We start from the raw sequence: 20,371 nt of genomic DNA, 5'->3' as shown, positions 1-20,371 counted from the left end.
AATGTTAAATGATTAAAAATTATAGGGATCTACAAAATTTATGGGACTAAGATGACATCAAACTTTGAATAGGTTTAAAATGTCAAAGATGAAGACATCATCCACCACCATTGCTGCTAAAACTTCTAAGGGAAGCTAAAGGCTTGAGATTTTTAATGACGTTAATGATAAGAAGGCATGGACTTAGTACCTTGACTTCTACAATGAAGAGGGGAGGCCAATGAAACATGTGTAATTGTTTACATTATAGCCCAAGAAAGAGATACAAAAAGCTTGGTGTAGTACAAGAATTATCTGAGGGGATTGTAGGAAAATAAGGAATTTCATGCATTCTTGTGGATATTAGAGACTTTAATAACTCATACTTGTTGGATGCATTTTCATATGATGATGCAAAGATGGAGACCGATGGTGCTCAATCTATGTTAACAATGGGTTGGTGTATAGAGGAGAGGATGATGATCCTATGATAAAACAATCCATAGATGGATTTTACAAGGTCTAGCCAATCTTTCAAAGGATGAGACTAGAGGTAAAATAAAAATAGTGAATTAGAAACCACAAACATCATCTACTTTTGTGACAAACACAACCAAAGGTTCTGCCATTGTTCCATTTGGTGATACTACTATTGTGGTGGACTATAATCAAATAAAGAAGCTTCTTGCAAAAAAAGAGTAGTGAAGGCCATTTTGGGTTGGTCACTTATGAGCAATACTACCCATTGGGATTACAAGAGACTTTCCACATACTGGTGAGAAATTATGTACAAGCTCCTGCAATATATGTCTATAGAAAATTGAGCAAGAAGCATGTCAAAAAATTAGCTGTCGACTATGGCAGACCTTTAGAGACAGTGAGGAGAGATCGTCTTTACAAATACAAGTATTGGATACGTTTTGGTCAATACTCCATTTATGTAGCCAAGGTTTTGACAGCGTGTGTGACTGATGAAGCCATGAGTCAAAGAAAGAAGTATTATATGGAAAGGGTGGTGAGGATAGTGTAAAATTTCCCTCAAAAGGAGAGTGTGGAGTTATCTCGAGTGGAAAACCTAGAATCTCAAAATATAATGTGGCAATCTCCATATCATGATAATTTAAAGCAAGTAAGGGATCAATGGATTACATTCAATAGACTTGCAAAGCCTCACCAAACAAGGAGTTGCAAAGGGAAGTGAACAACGTGCAGAATGGGGTGTAAGTAATTATCAACCTTTCAAAACTAAAAATACCTCAATATATTCTTGGTTTTCATTGATAAAGTAGTTTATAACATTGCCTAATGTTGAGAATGTTGTCTATCAATTTATCGAGCTAGCATGAGTTGCATTTGGTGATAGTGTTGCAACCAAGGATGCACACATGAGAATTTTGAGACATAAATGAGGATGCACACATGAGAATTTTGAGACATAAATGAGGATTATGAATGCATACAGAGATGGATCATTACCCTATCATGCTGAGCATAGTAATGATATCAATAAGGGTGGGAGACAACCAACTGCTAGCATGTTTAGGTGTTTACAAGGTTTAGATGAGGAGAATATTACGTTTATTCAAGAAGAAATATTGGATTCCAAGATTACCCTAGTTAGGGGAAAGCATGATATAGACAAAATGGATATGGCAGAATGAGAACATCAAATGAAGGAGGATAAGGTGTTGTAGGAATAGGTTGTGAAGGAGTTCAAGGAAAAGTCAAATGACAAGTTTGACAGATCATGATGGGGGCAGTGTGTGACTTACTACAACATCCAACTAGAATACTATGAAAAGATAGTTGGATCAGCTCAAATATAGCTAAAAAAGAATCTTGCTCATACAGATCATGAAGATGCATTGCCTCCATCGGCACAAGCATACATTAATAAGTGAATTATAAACTAATAGTTTGCATTCTGATAAGTATCCTTAAGAGTGTATACTAGGTTGGACTAGACATGAAAGGGATGGAGTTCATGTGCGCAACACATTCAAGGAAGCAATTACCATTGGCACGATGGTGATTGATTTAATTCATGGGGTTCGTAGCATGACATGGAGCTCAAACAGGTTTGAGATGATGTTGCATGGATTATTAAAACTAGCTGTTAAACCTGCACAATTTGTCCTCATTGCATTTGTAACATTTAAGCAATTTGTAGCCTTGAAGAGAGTGCTTTAGAGAAGATAACCGGGAAATACAAGCTGACAATTGGTAGCATGGGTATTAACCCTCCTAATACAGATCATGTAGACGGATCAATCAATACTTTTTTGGTGCATGTATTAGTGAGCAAAGAGAAGGAATTCATGGACAATCGTCAGACTACCAAGATTTAGAGCATAGACTACATATTTTGGATATTGCTGACAATAGTGATAGTGACAGTGGTGGGGTGACTTAGATGCATATGAAGAGCAAGCCAGTGCACACATACTATTATTAAAGATGAAAGATGTTATTTCTATAATTATACGATCTTTTTGTAGGGAGGATGAGTATATTTTTGATGTATTCGCATTGGGAAGTTTATGTAGAATGGCTTTTGCAAACAAAGCGAAGACAGTGGCAATGGTTCCAAGTTTACAAGAATTATGTGAGATTGAATCAATGTGTTCAAGCTTTGTCGAGGGGAATCTTGAAATCAGTTCACCACAAAGCAAGGAGAGGATTCTATGTTTACAAATGAGCAATTTTTGATAGATGATCCCACACTAGAGCATATAGCTACACTTACAAAGGAGTATGAAGGGGAAATGTTAGACTTTGTTGATCAACTTCTTCTTGATGAGACAAACACAACAAGTGTTTAAAAGGCATACTTAGTTTTTATTTTATTGGTAGAATAGTTTTTTCCATTGTAATATGTAAGTAAATGCGTTATGAATATCATCAGTTAGATTTGTATGTATGGTACACTTATAATCTTGACTTCGTAGTAGAAGAACTTCTATTTCATTTTGTCAAATGCAAAGACACTCTTATTGAGATAACTTGACTGTATCATTATTTGTTTATAATAACAAAGTGACTACATCATAATTTGTTCATTGTTGTAAAGTGAAACACATGCCATGTTCATTAGATCAATTCGACCATGTATTCTTGACACCCCAAACAAATATTTGGACACTTGTTCAAATTTAATCCTTGCATATAGTTGATCGTTTGGGTATGTCAATAAGGCCATATAAAGTTTATAGTCATACATAAGATTTAGACAATTGGCCAAATCCATTGCATTAACACACATGACATAGATTTAAAGTTACCAAATCTAGAAATTCACATTCATCTTTAAGATTTGACCACCACTGACATTACTACCCTTAACATAGATTTGGACAAGTAATTGAATCTAGCTATTAACACCCATGTACAAGATGTCTACTGTCATCTAGTAAGATTTGGACAACTGACCAAATCCAATATTCAAATCTATCTAAATATGTGGACAACTAACTATATGACCAAATTTAATTCTATGTACTTATAGATATTTCGAGTATTTAAGAGTAATAAAAGCACGTGTTTGTGATTTTTTAATTGAGTTTTAATCTATTGACTAAATGTCTTCTATCTTTTTCTTTCTTATAACACCCATGCAGCACAAGACATCATCTAGTGACATTTGGGTAACTAACCAAATCCAACATTCAAAACCATTCAATATATGTGCACAACTGATTTTATGTAGTGAAAATATAAGCAATATTTATGATTTTTTGATTGAGTTTTGATCGGTTAACAACATGGGTTTCATCTTTTTTTTTTTGACAGATAAACTATATCATAGATGTGTTAACGAAGATAATGACAATACAGGAATGGATACAAGGGATGTGACATGCCAAATATTTGTTATATTGGATTTGAATAGATTATTGTTTGAACGTTACTTCACAAAGTCAAATAAGCATGCAAGCTTACGTTGTGGAAAACAATGGATTGCACTTTGTCCATGATACCTAGAGTTTTTAGCCAATCTATTCATAAAGTTCCATGTTGGGATATGGTCCATGACTTTCCAATAAGTGATGCATATGGTGAAAACTTTAGAATTGCATGTAGGGAGACAATTATTATTTTTTATTGTGTGGGGATAGGAGAAGTGCTATGTGTATGATCGTGAGAAGATATTTAGGCTAGAAAAGATGGGTATGGAGACTATGTTCAAACCACTCAAAAAGGTTTGGTATCAATGTAATACACAATGCTGTGTAATAAGGACAGTTCTCATTGATGATAGTCCACCAAAGAATTATATTTTTTCACCCAAATTTAACATTAATGTATATAATAACACATTGAAAGACTTACACGAATAGTTGTGCCATTTGGATATGGATAGTGACATCCGTACAATGGTTTCTTTTGATAAATATGGATAGTTGTCAATCTAATAAGGACATACCTTGTATGAATACTTTTGACATGTGATTATAGAGTGGAAGGAGATGTACAAGGATGAATCCAAGGGATATACAGCCTTAGCATGTGATGAAAATGATGTAATCAGTTTATGCCAAGGTGTTATTAAACATGTAGCATGTGATTTTGAAGTTGACCTTTTCAAGAACAATACACTCTCCTCCATCAACTCTAATTACTGCACAATTAAAGATATTGAAAAAAATACCATCAATGTCAAAACTAAATTAAATGGTTGCAATGCACTATGTCGAACAACAGATAGGTCATAAGAAAAGGTTCATCACAGGAGTTGCAGCTAAGAGTTTCATGTCACAACTCTAAGCATACCACAAGTGCAAACACTAATTGGGTTCTTTTATATTGTTTAATCTAGTGTAAACACTAATGATCATGAATTTTTGTTGTTCTCAACGATAAAGATATTTGAAGCTTCTTCACTTTGCGTTTACGATAGCAATGGTAACCATTTACAACCATCTCATTGGCGAGTTCAAAATGGTAAAGCCTTTTATATTAATGAGGTTACCTTCATGGTTAAGAACTCGACAATTGTGAGTACTGATCAAGGGCTATTCATCCAATCAAGTGTTCATCTTGGTCGAGCTTTGTTACACCACTGTGGATCTAAATTTATTCATTTTGGCTAGAATTTATTGTGTGTTCCATGCACCCCAGATCAAGAAAGTACTCTATTCTTGAGAATCCAATAGTTGACATCGAAGAAGATCGAGTCTATATAGTGGATGATATTCGAGATAGAAATGTGACAAGTTATATACATAGTTGTAAGGGTTTCAATGAAAAAGGAAATGTGAGATATATGTTTTATATATCTTTTTCACCTTGGCATAAACAAACTCACACGTCGATTAATAACCTTGAATATAGATATGTTTATGTTGAATCTATATGTAATCTTAAGGCGAGAGATGAGCTCTTTGCTAACTATGAGTTTTAATTGTAATGTGTTATTAATATTAAGTTTCTATTATTTATCGTTATATTTTATTTAATCTATTTTATAAAATGAGCATTGATCCATTATAGTCATGGTAATTTATAAGTATTATTGTTAAGACCTTATCTTTAATGATCGGTCTATGATTCGCAAACATCATTTTTTTCTATCTCTATTATTATCTTTAGCTTACTTTTAAATAAATACGATAATTGATACCATATTGATAGTATGCAAATGAACACAAGGATACCATCGAGTTGACACTTAATGATGAGTAAAGTTCGTGGATGTAATGTTGAGTTCATGAAAGTGAAGATATTTGTAAATTAAAGATATTGGTAGTTATATAAATGGACATAAGGATATTATCAAGTTGACACACTAAAAAATGAGTAATGTTCATGGATATAATATTGAGTTTATGATATTTGTAAACTTTGAGCTTAGAGTAGAACATGTTATCCTGTGTAAAGGGTTTGTCATTAATTAATGACTTTGAATTGATCAAAAAATCATTTTCTATATTTTCTCGATATATGGTTGAGATAACATGATGAATGTGATCACAAAATTCGTAGCATAAAATGTGCATTTAAATAAAACATTCCTATGAGATTGTTCTTAAATATAATATACTATGAGTAATGTTAAGTTTATGAAAGTGAAGATATTTGCAAACTTTGAGTTTGGAGTATGCCATGTTATTCTTGTAGAGGGTTTGCCATTAATTCATGACTTTGAATCGATAAAAATTTTATTTTCTATATTTTTTGATGTATGGTTGAAGTAACATGATGAATGCGATCACAAAATTCGTGGTATACAATATGCATTTGAAAAAAGTATTCCTACAAGATTGTCATGAAATATAAATAGACTTTGAGTATTGTAAGTCTCAATATCACAAATATGCAATTTGGAGAAAATAAGTTAATACATTTATATACTTAGATGAATCTAGGAACATGCCCAAATTCACCTTTTAGGAACGCGCATGTTATATACTCATGGTAGTCAACCCACAAGACTATCCACTCCACGCTGCTGCGCTCGATGAAGACGTCTCCCCACACAACGCTCTGCAGCCTGCGCCCAATGCAGACGCCTTTAACTATCAACTCCATTATGCATAGTTTGGACTAGATACTACATCCCCACTAACGTCATCAGTGCTTAATAGTGGGTGTAGAACTCTGTATCAAGATACGCTCTCACACGCGCGCGCACACACACACACACCCCCCCACACCCACATAAGAGCATATATTAATACATTTAATTGATCTATTTATTGACTATTTTATCCTAAATATATAAGAATAAAAATTGAGATTTTTTTGAATTCCCTAATATGGACATTAAAGCACTATTGTATTCAAGGCCTAAATTTGACGGGTGCCTATGGAATTTTTTATGACAGGCAATTTTTTTTTCCCCCTTTCGCTTGACAGGTTTCAACAAAAAAGTTCTTGTCAAATGACAAGTAAATTTATATAAACACAGATACCATAAAAAGAAAACACATAAAATAGAGAATAACCTATGGACCGGCTCTCTTTAAAATCACATTCATGCATATCTTGCCAGTGCAAAATCCCTAATCATCAAATAAAAAACCACTAGATCACAATAAACCTCGGACAAAAGACAGAAAATGTGAACAATCATCAAAGTTGTGCAATCCAAAAATCACTTTAATGGCATAGCTCGCCTCTTTTTTGCTTTACCCCAAATTTTTTATGACAGGCAAATTTTTTTCTCGGGCTTGTCGTTTGACAGGAATTTTTTTCAACTACCTTTTTTGACAGGCAAAATGGCCCTTGATAGGAAAAACATGCGTCAAATTTAGGCCTTGATTGTATTGGCCTCGATTCACCCGATCCTTGCTAATTTGATAATTAATTGATTTAATCTTTGCTAATAAGCAACATATGTGCTATCTAGTTCCAAATTACAACTACATATGCTTTGCTTATTATCAATCATATGCTAGCATGGTACTTGAAATCCGTTTGCGCTATAGATAACAACATACACACTACTTAGCCTCAATACAGTACTGCTATGTGCTAGTTATAACAATAGCATGGGTAGCAAGATGATCCTTAATATCTATTTAGCAACATATGTTCTAGTTGCTCCTTGAAAATTACTACTCAGCAGATATTCTGGGCTAGTTATGTCGATGAAAATAAATTTTACATAGCATCAGGTCTCCATGGCAGCATGTGAATACAGCTAGTTAACAGTTGGTCTAGCAACACGGATACTAGATGGCTCTCATAGCTAGTCGGCAACTGACATGATGATGAGCCTGTCAAGGGCCAAAGCAACAAGGATGCTAGCAGATATTTTAGCTAACAAACAGAGTAAAGGCATGGTAGCCATTGAGATCAACATATGATACTCAACATCAAACTCGTATGGTATGCAGGTAAAATGTTGAAGTTTCTATAGCCTCTATAGACCATGCTTATGATGCCCATGACTCAAAATCATTAAAACTCCATGAGACCACATTTTTAATTGACATCATGAACTGAATTTTTTGTGACATTCAACCGTGTCAATTTCCCTAAGACTTGAGGAATCCAGACCTTTTAAATTCAAAGCAGTAGGGAATGGCTCGCCCACCATTCGCATCTAGAAATGGCAGAGGCAGACAGCCATTCTCGACCATCATGTGCAGAGGCATCATGTGTGGAGTGCTTGTAAGATTCCAAGCATTTTTTTGGGCCACACGTGAAGTGCTTGAAAGATTCCAGACATCCTATCAGTTCATCAGGCAGTGAATTCCCACTTCCATACTATTTCCATCATGTGGTGACTCTTTTCCCTCATACGAGCCCCCATAATCATGATGCTCGATTGAAGGGAGATTGGGTGCCCATGGCATTGCCAAGCTGTATTGCCCTGCAATACAATGAAGATTTAGAACGTAAGTCACTATCCACATCATAACCTGTGGTCTAGGGAATGGACATTTTCCTACCTAGAAAATAGGGAGTTGCGTTAGCGACAACCCAATTTCTGAGGGAGGAAAAGCTTCCGCATGTCCATTCCCGGCCTTCATGGTGTTCAGATCAAGAAAAGGTTGAAATTTCATCACTTGCAAAATTTCAGCTTTGATGTGTCATGTGAAATGCTGCAACCTCAACACATCAGCTTAGAGGAACAAATGCCAGCACTGCTGAGGTGTCAAGATCCTGCCAAAATTCTAGATCTTACTAAACCAATGCTCTCTATTAAGGCTTCTCAATTAGGTGGGGAATCTAACACCTAGCTTTAAAGTACACTTGGTGCTTGACAAGCTTCCACACTAGTGATGACCTATAAGCCACCAAGAGAGCTCTACTGACAAACAAAAAAGAACTTGCGTCCATCAAGATGTCGAAAACCTGATCACATGTGGCTGCACAGTACCAACACAAGCCAATATACTTTTCTTGCCTCTTATAATAGCATAAGCATTATTACAGAAATAGCTGTCATTATTGTACAACAAGACTGAACTGGCATCATATTCCATTTGAATCAATCTTTTGGAATCCCATGCTACTGTCTGAGATCAAATGAACTGGCATGATATTCCATTTGGATCCACTGTTAAGAATTTGTAAAACTTATACAAAAAAAACACATCAATTGATGCCTATTTATAGGGGCAAAGGTCCGAAACATCACCTCCCATTGAACATAGAAGCTTTCAGGTATCTTTCACCCCACTGTTCCTTTTGAATCATTACACAATTGTAGCCTTGTAACTGTCCATTGATCACACCACAAGGATGAAGTCCTATTTTACCATGGCCCTGTTCTAGTCCTCCTTAAGACCTTATCTTCTTTTTTAACTTCTTGAGTTGTGGCTATTACCTGAATAATGTTGGATGGATTAGTACAACACAAACATAACAAGCTTCTAAAAACAATTTTGTGGTACTACAGTGTCAGCTTTGTGAGTAAGCTCTCTCTCTCTCTCTCTCTCTCTCTCTCTCTCTCTCTTATACCACACATCCCAGACTTCACCATCCCTCCTCCTCCCATACTAGATGACCACGCATTACTTTCTTTCACGATCTCATGCCCCACCTTACCGTCCACGCCCACGCCCACGCCCACACCCACACCCACACCCCCTGCTACCACCTTCACCCAGATTCATTTCCATCAAGATCTTGACCACATCTATGAGGACCACCTCTCCTGCCACATTTCAGCTCTCGACTTATCCCTCCCTATCTCAACCATTACATCCCAGCTTTCCTCCATCATCCATGACTCCACCCATGCCAGCTTCCCCTACACCACATGCTCCACAGCAAGTTTGCCAGTGGGATCCCAACCCTAGGATGGATGGTATGATGAAGAGTGCAAAACCACCAAGCTTCGCCTCTTTACGTGAGAGGGAACACGGGCTGATTTCAGCACATAAGATACAACGCATCTTCCATACATTCACTCGCCGAAAGAAACAGGCATTTCTCACCAGATAAGAACAAGAGTTATACTAGCTCTTTTTAAGCGAGGACAACTCATCAGAAGCTTGGCGCATTCTTGAAGAAAAAAGAGCACCTACACCTATCACAAATCCTAGCCTTTGGGAAGCCTATGCACGATGACTGTATGATGTGCCAAACCAACCTATACCACAAATGTCACACATCCCTCGGCCTACATCATCTTATCTCTTTGATTCCCCCAATGTCACTAGGGCTCTTAAAAAGCTGAATAATGGGAGAGCAAAAGATCATGAGGATCTACGTGCGGAACATTTTGCATGACGTATTGGCTCCCATTCTTGCCAGTCTTTTTAACAGAGCACTCTGTGAAGGCTTCCCATCCTCCTGGACTACCAACACCATTGTCCCCATCCATAAAGCAAGAGACCCCACAGACCCAGGTAACTATAGGACTATCATGATTGGTCACACAATGTCCAAAATCCATGGGGCAATAATTGATGAGCTCTATGGCGGAGGATGGGAAATAGAGCATCAGGCCAGGCGGGCTTCAGGAGAAACTTCTCCACACTGGACCATATCTTTACTTTACCGACTATCATAGAGGAGGTGACGTCCTCAAAGAGACATGCGTATTGCTGCTTTGTGGATTTCCGCAAAGCCTTTAACTCCGTCCCTCGATCCCATCTGATAGGCCGCTTGCAGGAGCTCTAGTTCTCACATGAGATGATATGGGGTGTGATGGCACTATATGAGGCAGTACTCGGCCGAGTTCGTGCACCCGGTGGGACCTCGAGAGATATATGTAGCACTATTTGGGTTAAGCAGGGCTGCCCACTCTCACCTACACTCTTTGGCCTATACATTGATGAGAACGCAGTATTTGTGGATAGTTTCGGACGTAGAGAATCACCATTGGCTCAGACAGCAGTGCCTATATTGCTATATGCTGACGACATTGTCTTGATCTCAAATTTAGCCGAGGGTTTACAGAAACACTTAAATGCATTCCTTACGGTCAATTTGGGCAAAACCAAGGTTATGGTCTTCAACACATCTTATGTAGTCGCCTCACGATTTTCTTTCATATACAGAGATGCCCCAGTGGAGATTTTACAGAAGTATGTGTATCTAGGAGTCACTTTTACAGGCCCTTTGTTTTGCATGACCACTGCTACCACTGACCGACTTGCGAGGGGGCATGCCTCCCTAGCCCGTATGGAGAGATAGTGTTTCCAGGGCCCAGGCACATTTCTAAGAACCTCGCACTAAGTGCTGGCTCTTTGATACTCTAGTACAACCATTGGCTATGTATGGTGCAGCCTTTTGGGGGCTAGGCCTAGGGAAGGATCACTGGAGGAGCATAGAGAGGCTATAGGTTATGATGTCACGCACGATTAGGAGTAAGCCATCTGTACCACATGACATTCTACATGTAGAGTTTGGGGTGGCCCCATTGGTTACAGATGCCCTTTTTCAGACTCACTTATATTCAGCATGTATACACGCTTGACAGAGATCACCTCCCATGACTAGCACTACAGTCCTCTATACAATTATACTGCGAGAGGGAGAGGGAGCGATTGAGACGGGCTGGACTACCCCCCTCCTCAGCGACACGGCCACCACCATTACCGACACATGCATGGTACTTTGAGGTAGTCGAGTGGTTTCATGTACATGGCATACAAATGGACCGCCTCCTCCCGTTTCAATATAGCCTGGATTCCCCTACCTTGATCTCTCACGACAGGAGATCAACCAGATCATCCGGTTAGATCTACTCGGGCTACACATACACTAGACATGTGTGTCTCTGTCAGAGATTGGTAAGAAGTGTGAGTTCTACAGAGATCACTTCTTGAGACTCTCCGAGGATGGATTCTTTGAGATCCCGGGATACATACAGATACACATCACATGCTATGCATATCATGATCGGCTAGCTCAGGGTTTCCTCCCACCACCTCAGAGTAGAGACTAGTAGAGCTGAGGATATCTCACATGAGGAGAGGACATGCACAATATGCACCACAAGAGCAGTAGAGGATGAGGCCCATTATATGTTCAGTTGCCCGGCTTACTACGAGATACGGGGGGGATTCCACTACCTCTTCCGAGAGGGATTCAGACCACTCACACGGGTGATACAGTTTGAGGATCAAAGGTGCTTGGGCATGTACTTGATGGAGCTCAAATGACACATGAATGTAGTGTTGAGGCAGCATGCCGAGAGAGAGCCCCGGTTGCGACAGGACACCTCCGAGAGAGCCATCAAAGATTTCTTTGTGGTACACACATCCACATCGGAATCCACTGCCCACAAGAGCTCCTCTACTACGACATCAGAGCCCACCACCTGTACCCACGCCCTAGAGGAGTTCTTAGTGAGAGAGCTCGATCCATTCTGCGAGCCAAACGTCCCCGACCCATAGCATCAAGTCCCTCCACCACACAGAGAGATTCGTGAGGTTCTCTACCGACATGACACGCTCCCATCACAAGCCTGACATTCACTCCACCATCAGATCGGTTCTGGCCGAGGCGGGTATCGTCATTAGTTGATCACAACATATCTCACTCTACACACGATCATCTGTTGATCACATGTACTGTCAGATGTTTTCATTTTACTTTTTCTTTCAATTTTCCATGGCTTAGTATATCCATGGTACCATTGTATTACTTTTCGTCTCATAGGCCCTTGGGGTCTTCCGTAGACGTTAATATAACTTTCTTTCTTTCTTTCTCTCTCATGTATACACATGATCATTATGATGCTGAGATAGACAAACAGCTTGTCCCTTTTGAGTTTTTTTTTCTCTTTTAGTCTTTTACATGGTTCAATATTCCATGGACTTGTTGTACTACTCTTGGTCTCATGGACCCATCAAGTCTTTTGAAGATGTTAATAATTACCACTGGACAGCTTCCAATCCTCTGAGAGGATCATCGTTGTGATCTATATCATCACCATCATCATCATCGTGTTCTCCTACAGGCTGTTGTACAGCTGATTCTGTTGCTGCTGTACGATCAAACCCTAACCCTAACTGTACAGGCGTATGGACATGATGTGCAGACGTGTACGGACAGGCTGTACAGACTGGTCGGCACAAACCCTTTTGGAAGATTTGGCCACCCCAAAATTAGGAAAACAAGTTATATTAGTTCTAATGTTTAAAGCATCCTTCTTATGGCCTTCATCATTGACATGGCCATGTGAAGAGTGGAGGTTACCCATACGTACCTCTTGTACAGGATGTATCATTTGCACTTGGTGTACCTTTTTATTCCATGTGTACTTGCTATTCCTGCTTTTGGGATATGGCTTTAAGCCGTTCCCTTGGGGCTGATTTCTATGCCTCTTGGGCAGACTGCCTTGGCTCTTGGCTGCCTTGTTTGCGCTACACGCCACGTGGAGTTTACTGGATATCTTTTTGGCTGCTGCCATCCCTTGGCCGCCACCTGAGTTTTGTCAAAACTCTGTGGGAGTTTGGAGATTGTTCTTGGCTGCCTTTCTCTTGGCCAACGCCGCCCGAGCCTCGACAGGACCTCATGAGATATTTGCAGATTGAAGACATGCTTATATGTTTCATGGATAATTGATCGATTTCATGGGTTCACAAGTGTCCTATGATATGTGGATATCTTTTGGGACTTTATACTTATTCTGGATAACATGACATAAATTCCAAGGCCATTCCAATCCTAGTGTGGTTTCCAGTCTTTATGTGTGCCTATGGTTTTAAGTGGATAAATTGTGTGCCTTTATTTTAAGTGTTTAATTGCATTAATAGTCATGTTTGAATCCTCGGATCGATAACATTGGTATCAGAGCACAGGTTTCCTTTTAACCAAGGAAAACGGTCAGCCCAGCCAATGGGTGGCTCTAGTGGAACGAAGACCACTTTGCCGCTCGGGCAGCACTAGTGCAGCCAGCTCCAATGCTTATCAGCCCCTCGGCTCTGAGACTGCCACCGTCATCTAGTCATCCTTCTAGCACGTGTAAGCGCTTTTTGGGGTCTTGTGACAGCCATCAAGTTGGGGATTAGAGGCATTTCCAGCCAGCAAAGCATCTTGCATACAGAGGTACATAAATTTTGGGGCTTTCCTTTGCATACATAATTTTTGGCAAATTCAAAGCCTGTGTGCTGCATTTTTGGGGATTCTTGTTCAAAGGGGTGAATTGGTGTAGTGGTGTAAGCCCAGCGGGGCGTGCAGTGACAGACTCAACCACGTATCCAAAAGATAATGATAGAGAGAGAGAGAGGGGAGAGAGAGAAGGGAATAGGGATCTGCACACTACACCACACTGAGCGGGGAACAGGCCCCGCCTCCTTTCAGGAATTTATTTAGGAACAATCCATGGGCACACTAGCCAGGATCAACACAATCAATGAATACAAAACAAACAGATATGCTGATGTAGGATATCCAAGTCGGTGTTGGTGTCGAGGCACAAGATCTCTGATGCCGAGTGCACCACAAGAATGACCCACAAGTATCTCTCATCGGGCTAGTACCAGGTCCAATATCCAAATCCAAATCCTATGAATCCAAATCCAAATTTCAAGTCCAATTTCCAAGTCTAAGTTCTAGATCCAAGTCCAACTTCCAATCCAATGTCCAAGTCTAAGTCCAGATCCAAGTCCAAGTTCCGAATCCAAATCCAAGTCCAAATCCAAATCCAAGTTCAAGTTCAAGTTCTAGGTCCAAATCCAAATCCAAGTCCAAGAATACTCGCTCATCCCATGAGTAATCTCCACAACTCCTACAGCCTTGTCGATGAAGAAAACCATGGAAAAGCTCTTTCTAGCAAGAAAATTGATATATAGAACCTATTTTAAGGTGATAAAAACCTCCAAAAAGCAGTTTTTAGGGTTTTTGGAGCAATTTTAGGGTTTCTAAAATTTTCAGTCCGTACAGTTCTGTACGTGTCTCCACACATGTCCGTACAGTTCCGTACGGAGCCGTGCAGTTGTACAGACAGATGATGACATGGCACTACAACCGATGAAAGCACTCTACATCAGAGGGCAACAAAGAAAAATTCCATGATTTTATTCATGATCAAGTAGATGATGATGGAGAAGATGATCTCCACGCTTCAACAAGACGGCAACGCGATGAAGAGGTTCTTCTTCAACTTGATGCTCAAGAGAGGCTTATGCTTCTTTTATACTTGAGGAAGCCTTGCTTTTTGCCAAAAAGTGATGCTTTTGCTTTTTACTTTGCTTTTGGTCTTTTTACTCAACTTTAGCCAAAAGTTCTTGTTTTTGATGGAGAGGAACGAATGAAGGACGATGTCTGTAGAGTGAGCTTGCGCTGCTGATTTTCCTGCCCCCGCCTGCCCTCTGCTGCCCCCGCCTGCCCCTCTGCAGCCCCCCGCCTGCCCTCCTCCTGCCCCCGCCTGTCCTCCCCTCCCCTCCTGCTACTCCAGCCAGCCCTTTTGCAGCCCCCTGCCTGCCCTCTGCTGTCTTCGCCTGCCCATCTTCAGCCCCCGCCAGCCCTTCTGCTGCCCCCGCCTCCCCCTTTGCAGTCCCCGCCTGCCCCTCTGCTGTCCCCACCTGCCCCACTGCCTTTGCTACCCCAGCTGCTCCCGCCCTTCTACTCCTGCCTTTGCTCCCCTCTTCTGCACCCGCCTCTCTATCAGCAGCACTTTTACCTAGATTCAAGTCGGCCGCCCATTTTTTTGATTGGCTTTATGGCTTCTTCTGCCCCCACAGCCAATCTTTTGTCACCCCCATTGGCCGGGAGAATCATCAATTTTTCACAAGACGAGCTCACCTCTCTTCAGCACGACATTGACCTTGAGGTCCAGACTACCCTTGTTGCGAGAGTTTATGGTTCCCACCCTTCTCGTTCACAGGCCCGTAAATGGCTTCGAGCAGCTCTCCCTTCGGTGCTGATTGTGCACTTTCAGGATACTCGTTTACTTGGTCGAGGCTTCTTCCACGTGGACTTTCATTCTTCTGAAGCTACTTCTCAGGCTTTGGCTAGCAGCCCCTTTCCTCTTGGTCCTAGGAAGATTTTCTTCTTTCAGTACCAGGTGGGCTTTGATCCAGTGGTGGAGGATGAGCGCCTTACCCCGGTCTCATTACGGTTCCCTGCTCTTCCTCGGTCCTATTGGAAGCTTTTAGCTTCCATAGGAGCATCCTTTGGCCAAGTTCTAGAGGTACCAATCCTCCCGAGCTCTCCCGCCTCAGCTTCCGCGGCCGTTACCGCCACTCTTGATGGTGTACCCCGGGTCCTTGTGCTTGTTCCTGATCCATCGATTACTGATGATCATGTTATGCTTCAGAGACCTGACGGATCTCATTTTCGCCAGAGGATGGAGATTGCAGGCAGACCTGACCAGTGTCGGATTTGTCGTCGACGACAGGGTCACATTGCTAGAGATTGTCCCAGATCGAGGGGCAATGCTAGGAGGCGGCGTGGTCCTGCCCATCAGAGGCCTTCTGTAGTTGCCGAGACTCCAGCTGCTCCTTTGCCACAGCAGACCACACAGCGTTGGGTTGTGGTTAGGGATGGCGGACCCCCGTACCTGCCCCTTCACCCACACTCCCTGTGGAGCACCCTAACCCCTATGAAGCTCTTGCCTCACAGGATGTTGATTCTTTTTTGGAGGATGAGGCCTTGCAGGCACATGATCTGGATCCCTCCCAGGAGGATGTTGCATTACAGTTACAGGATGATTGCACCCTTGAGGATGATGTTGCACATTTGCATTGTCATGGTACCTTTCCAGTTCTGAGGACTAGCCCTGGCTTTTCCCCGGAGTGGGAGAGAGAAGTAAGGTTTACATCGTCAGATTTTCCCTCCCTTACCTATGCGAGACGTACTTCCGCCTCTAAACGGGGTCCTTCGTCGACCACGAGATCTGGTCGTTCCTACTCTGAGTCTTTATGAGGATTGTCTCTTGGAACATTCAGGGTCTTGGGGGTTTTTTTCCGCGTCGACGGAAACAAATTGTAAAAACCCAGCTTCATTGTGCAGTCACAGGCGGGACCTATGGATATATTGCTCTTGCAAGAGCATAAACTGGATGCTAGTCAGTGTGGGAGATCAGGCAAGCTTCTCTCAGGACACACCTTTTGGTCACCGGCTGTTGGTACCAAGGGTGGTGTTTGTATCTCTGTTTTAGCTTTGATCTTGCCTTGCATCATTGGACATGGTGTCATTTTGCCTGCGAGAGCGCAGTGGATCCTTCTTATGCAGGGTACTACACGCATTGGTATTCTCAACCTCTATGCTCCTAACCATAGAGGTGAGAGGATTGCCTTTTGGAAATCTCTCACTACATTGATGCCTCTTGCCGACCATTGGATTATTGGTGGGGATTTTAACATAATTAAGATGCCAACGGATAAAAGAGGTGGACATGAGGGCTTGGTGCATCCTCTTGAAAGAGCGTCTTGGGAGAGGTTTATACTCTCCATTCATGGTAGAGATTGTTGGCATGAGGATGACATTTTGAGGAGTCCATCCACTCTTCTTTATTCATGGTCTAACAGGAGAAGAGATGTAGGATGTATCTATGCACGGTTCGACAGATTTTATGTGGATGATTGGGTGCTTGACAGAGGTGGACATACTTTGATTGCTACAGGCACCTCCAAATCGGATCATTGCCCAGTGGTTTTATGTATTAGAGATCCGAATTGCCATGGATCAACACCCCATGTACGCATCCCTAATCATTTGTTTTCAGATGCAGAACTATCGCGTCGTATGCTTGATATTTGGAGATCTCATGACTTCTTACAGGCCTCTCAAAGCCTGGCCTCTGCTCTCTGTGATATTAGTGACTTTTATCACACATGTGCCCTGTCTAAGAGGCAAGAGGCCTTGGACTTAGAAAGGGCTATTAGACGTAGATTGGCTGCCTTGCAGAAAGAGCACGAGAAACATCCTCATGCTCAATGAGTTGCAGATTCTTTATGTACTATTAGAGCAGAACTTCATCACTCTCTTGAGCAGCGCGCGGAGTATCGTTTCCATGCCCAGGAATCCTTTTGGACACAGATGGGTGGCAGATGTAACAAACATTTCTTTGCTTCTCACGGCCCATCTCATGCCAGAGATAGTGTCAGACAGTTGCAAGATTCACATGGCACTCTTCACTCAGATCCTCTCATGGTTAGACAGATTGCCACCGATTTCTACTGCCAGCTTCTTAGTGCTAAGCCGTATTCTGATCTGAGACACAGGGCACAGAGGAAGGTTTGGAATGCATTGCCACATTTGATAACCGAGGAGATGTGTGCCGCTCTGGATGCCCCTTTTTCTATGCAGGAGTTCAGTCATGCTCTTCATGCCTTACCTCATGGTAAGTGTCCAGGGGAGGATGGCCTCTCCCCTGTTTTTTTCACTACTTTTTGGGATGAGATTGGGGCTGAGATAACATCGGCTTTGCAGGAGATGTGGGACACACGTTCTATGCCTTCTTCTCTCACTGAGGGGCTTATTGGTTTTTGGGTTAGTGACTCACCGAGAGTTGATTGGGGTGCAGAGCTTGGTTTTACTTGGATCAACAGAGGATGTACCGCTAGATATTTGGGATGCCAAGTTGGGATTGATATTTCTCCTGCACAACAGTTTGCTCCGGTACTTATGAGTATCCGGAAGAAGCTCCTCCTTTGGAGCTCCAGGAGATTAGATTTAGCCTCCAGAGCTTTGGTGGCTAATCAGGTTTTGCTTGCCTCAGCTTGGTTTATTGCCTCTTGTTGGTGCTTCTCTCGTGCGTGCATTGGCCAATTGCGGAGATTGATCCGCAATTTTCTCTGGTCGGGCTTGGATGGCACCTCAGACACTCGTGCCAGGGTTGCTTGGCTCACAGTTATTCAGCCCAAAAGAGAGGGGGGCTTGAATATTATCGATCCGGATGTTCAATGCAGGGCGTTGCTTTGCAAACTTGTGGTCAGAGGTTTCCTACCAGGCGCTGAGCCTTGGAAGGATTTTTTCTTGTCTCAGATTTCTAGATGTACACCCAGGGTCGGGAGAGACTAGATGCCCAACACACGTTTTTTGTTCACAGAGGCTGATATTAGGGCACCATCTTCCCCTCTTATTGCAACCATTGTCAGAGCATGGAGAAGCATGAGATATTTTTTGCGACAAAGGCTTCCTAGGTCTTTGGATGAGGCTGACCGACAACCTATTATGTGGAACGAGTTCATTAGGGATGAGGCTGGTCGGTTACTTGGTGCATCTCGTTATATGCAATGGTCACGATGGGAGAGATGCGTATACACAGTTCTTGCTTGGAAGACCTTTAAGAGTCTTCCGGAGGATCGGAGAGTTGCATCCACTCAGCATCTTAGGGGCTCTCGCATTCGTATTGATCAGATTGATGCAGCTATTCCGCATGAGTGGCTTTCTAGGACCTTTCACGGAGACTATCATCCGAGTTGGTTGGGAGTTTTTTCGAGGATAGACATACCTCTGCAGGTCATTGCTCTGCCAGGCCAGGAGGATACAGATTTCCTCATGTATTCTATCATGCCTGGTGGGAGATTGAGGAGAAGTAGTATGGAGGAGATCATACCAAACACTAGGCTTAGTCCAGTGAGGATTGTTGGTCGCTCGGGGAAGCACTGGTTCATTGACCCTTCTCCTCATATAGTGACTCATGGCTCTTAGTGTTTGTGGCTATATGGTGGCAGTCCTATCAAATATCTTCAGTGGGATCCAGGAGAGTGGGAGTGGATTGATGCCTTCGATCCTTTGAAAAGCCTTCCTTTTTTCAGTTTCACTGTTCGGAATGCCAGGCTTCTCCTCACTCGACAGATGGCATAGGATCCCTACTCTCAGGCCTCATTGGGAGAGCTGTGATATTTCTCCAGTGATACAGCGCAGATATTGGCATAGACTTTGGCACTCATACAGAAGGAGCCAGATCTCTCATTTCTTTTGGTTATTCTTACATGCTGGTCTCCCCACCAATCAGTGGAGATTAGTTTTCGGTGTAGCACCTTCCTGTCCTAGATGTGCGGCAGATTCTGAGTCCGTATAACATTGTCTATGGGGGTGCAGTATTGCACAACAGATTTGGGGTCCTGTAGCCCAACTTATGGGCAAATTGAGTGGCCGAGCCATGCATGTGACTTGGGGGCCAGTTGCTTGGCTCTCCCAGTCCGGTCCGCAACTTTTTTATGAGGGCAGTGGTACAGATTCTGTTTTTTTCATTCGTAGAGGTATTGCCCAGCATGGTTTATTGCAGGATATTCCTCACTCTGATTATACACCCCCTAGACAGAGGATTGACACCAGTTGGGAGATTATTGCCAGTATTACAGCATGGCAGATCTGGAGAGCTAGATGCACGGAGGCTATTGAGGGTGTCCAGATTTTTGGGTCTCAGTGCATTAGTACTATATGGGGTGATATCATCCACACTCTTATCGCTACTTGGGCTCGCAATTAGGGGCCCTCTCGTTCTGCGCAGGCGAAGCGTGTGATATTTATGCGGGAATGGGACCATGGCATCTTCTTTTCCTCTAGTACCATAGGTCTTACATGCATA

At 41.9% G+C, this 20,371-nt stretch overlaps 1 protein-coding gene across 9 annotated transcripts in view; it reads right to left on the bottom strand.

The window, feature by feature from the left end:
• Nucleotides 1-6,298: 6,298 nt before the first annotated feature.
• Nucleotides 6,299-20,371, bottom strand: part of LOC147628185 (ABSCISIC ACID-INSENSITIVE 5-like protein 5) — a 72,212-nt gene continuing 58,139 nt past the window's right edge. For 6 of the 9 annotated variants that reach the window (XR_015268064.1, XR_015268063.1, XM_086813232.1 and 3 more), the window contains exon 5: nucleotides 8,812-9,256. Coding sequence is in view for 4 of the 9 variants with exons in the window: in XM_086813232.1 (XP_086669358.1) it covers nucleotides 9,185-9,256 (72 nt within the window). In the remaining 5 variants the exon portion in view is untranslated. The other 3 variants (XR_015268060.1, XR_015268062.1, XR_015268061.1) reach the window with 3 other exon arrangements.

The sequence above is a fragment of the Cibotium barometz genome, chromosome 19, assembly GCF_041138505.1.
Source record: "Cibotium barometz isolate CiBa-2024 chromosome 19, ASM4113850v1, whole genome shotgun sequence".
NCBI lineage: Eukaryota > Viridiplantae > Streptophyta > Polypodiopsida > Cyatheales > Cibotiaceae > Cibotium > Cibotium barometz.
Note: the sequence above shows the minus strand (reverse complement) of the source record. Positions and strands in the feature narration are given on the sequence as shown.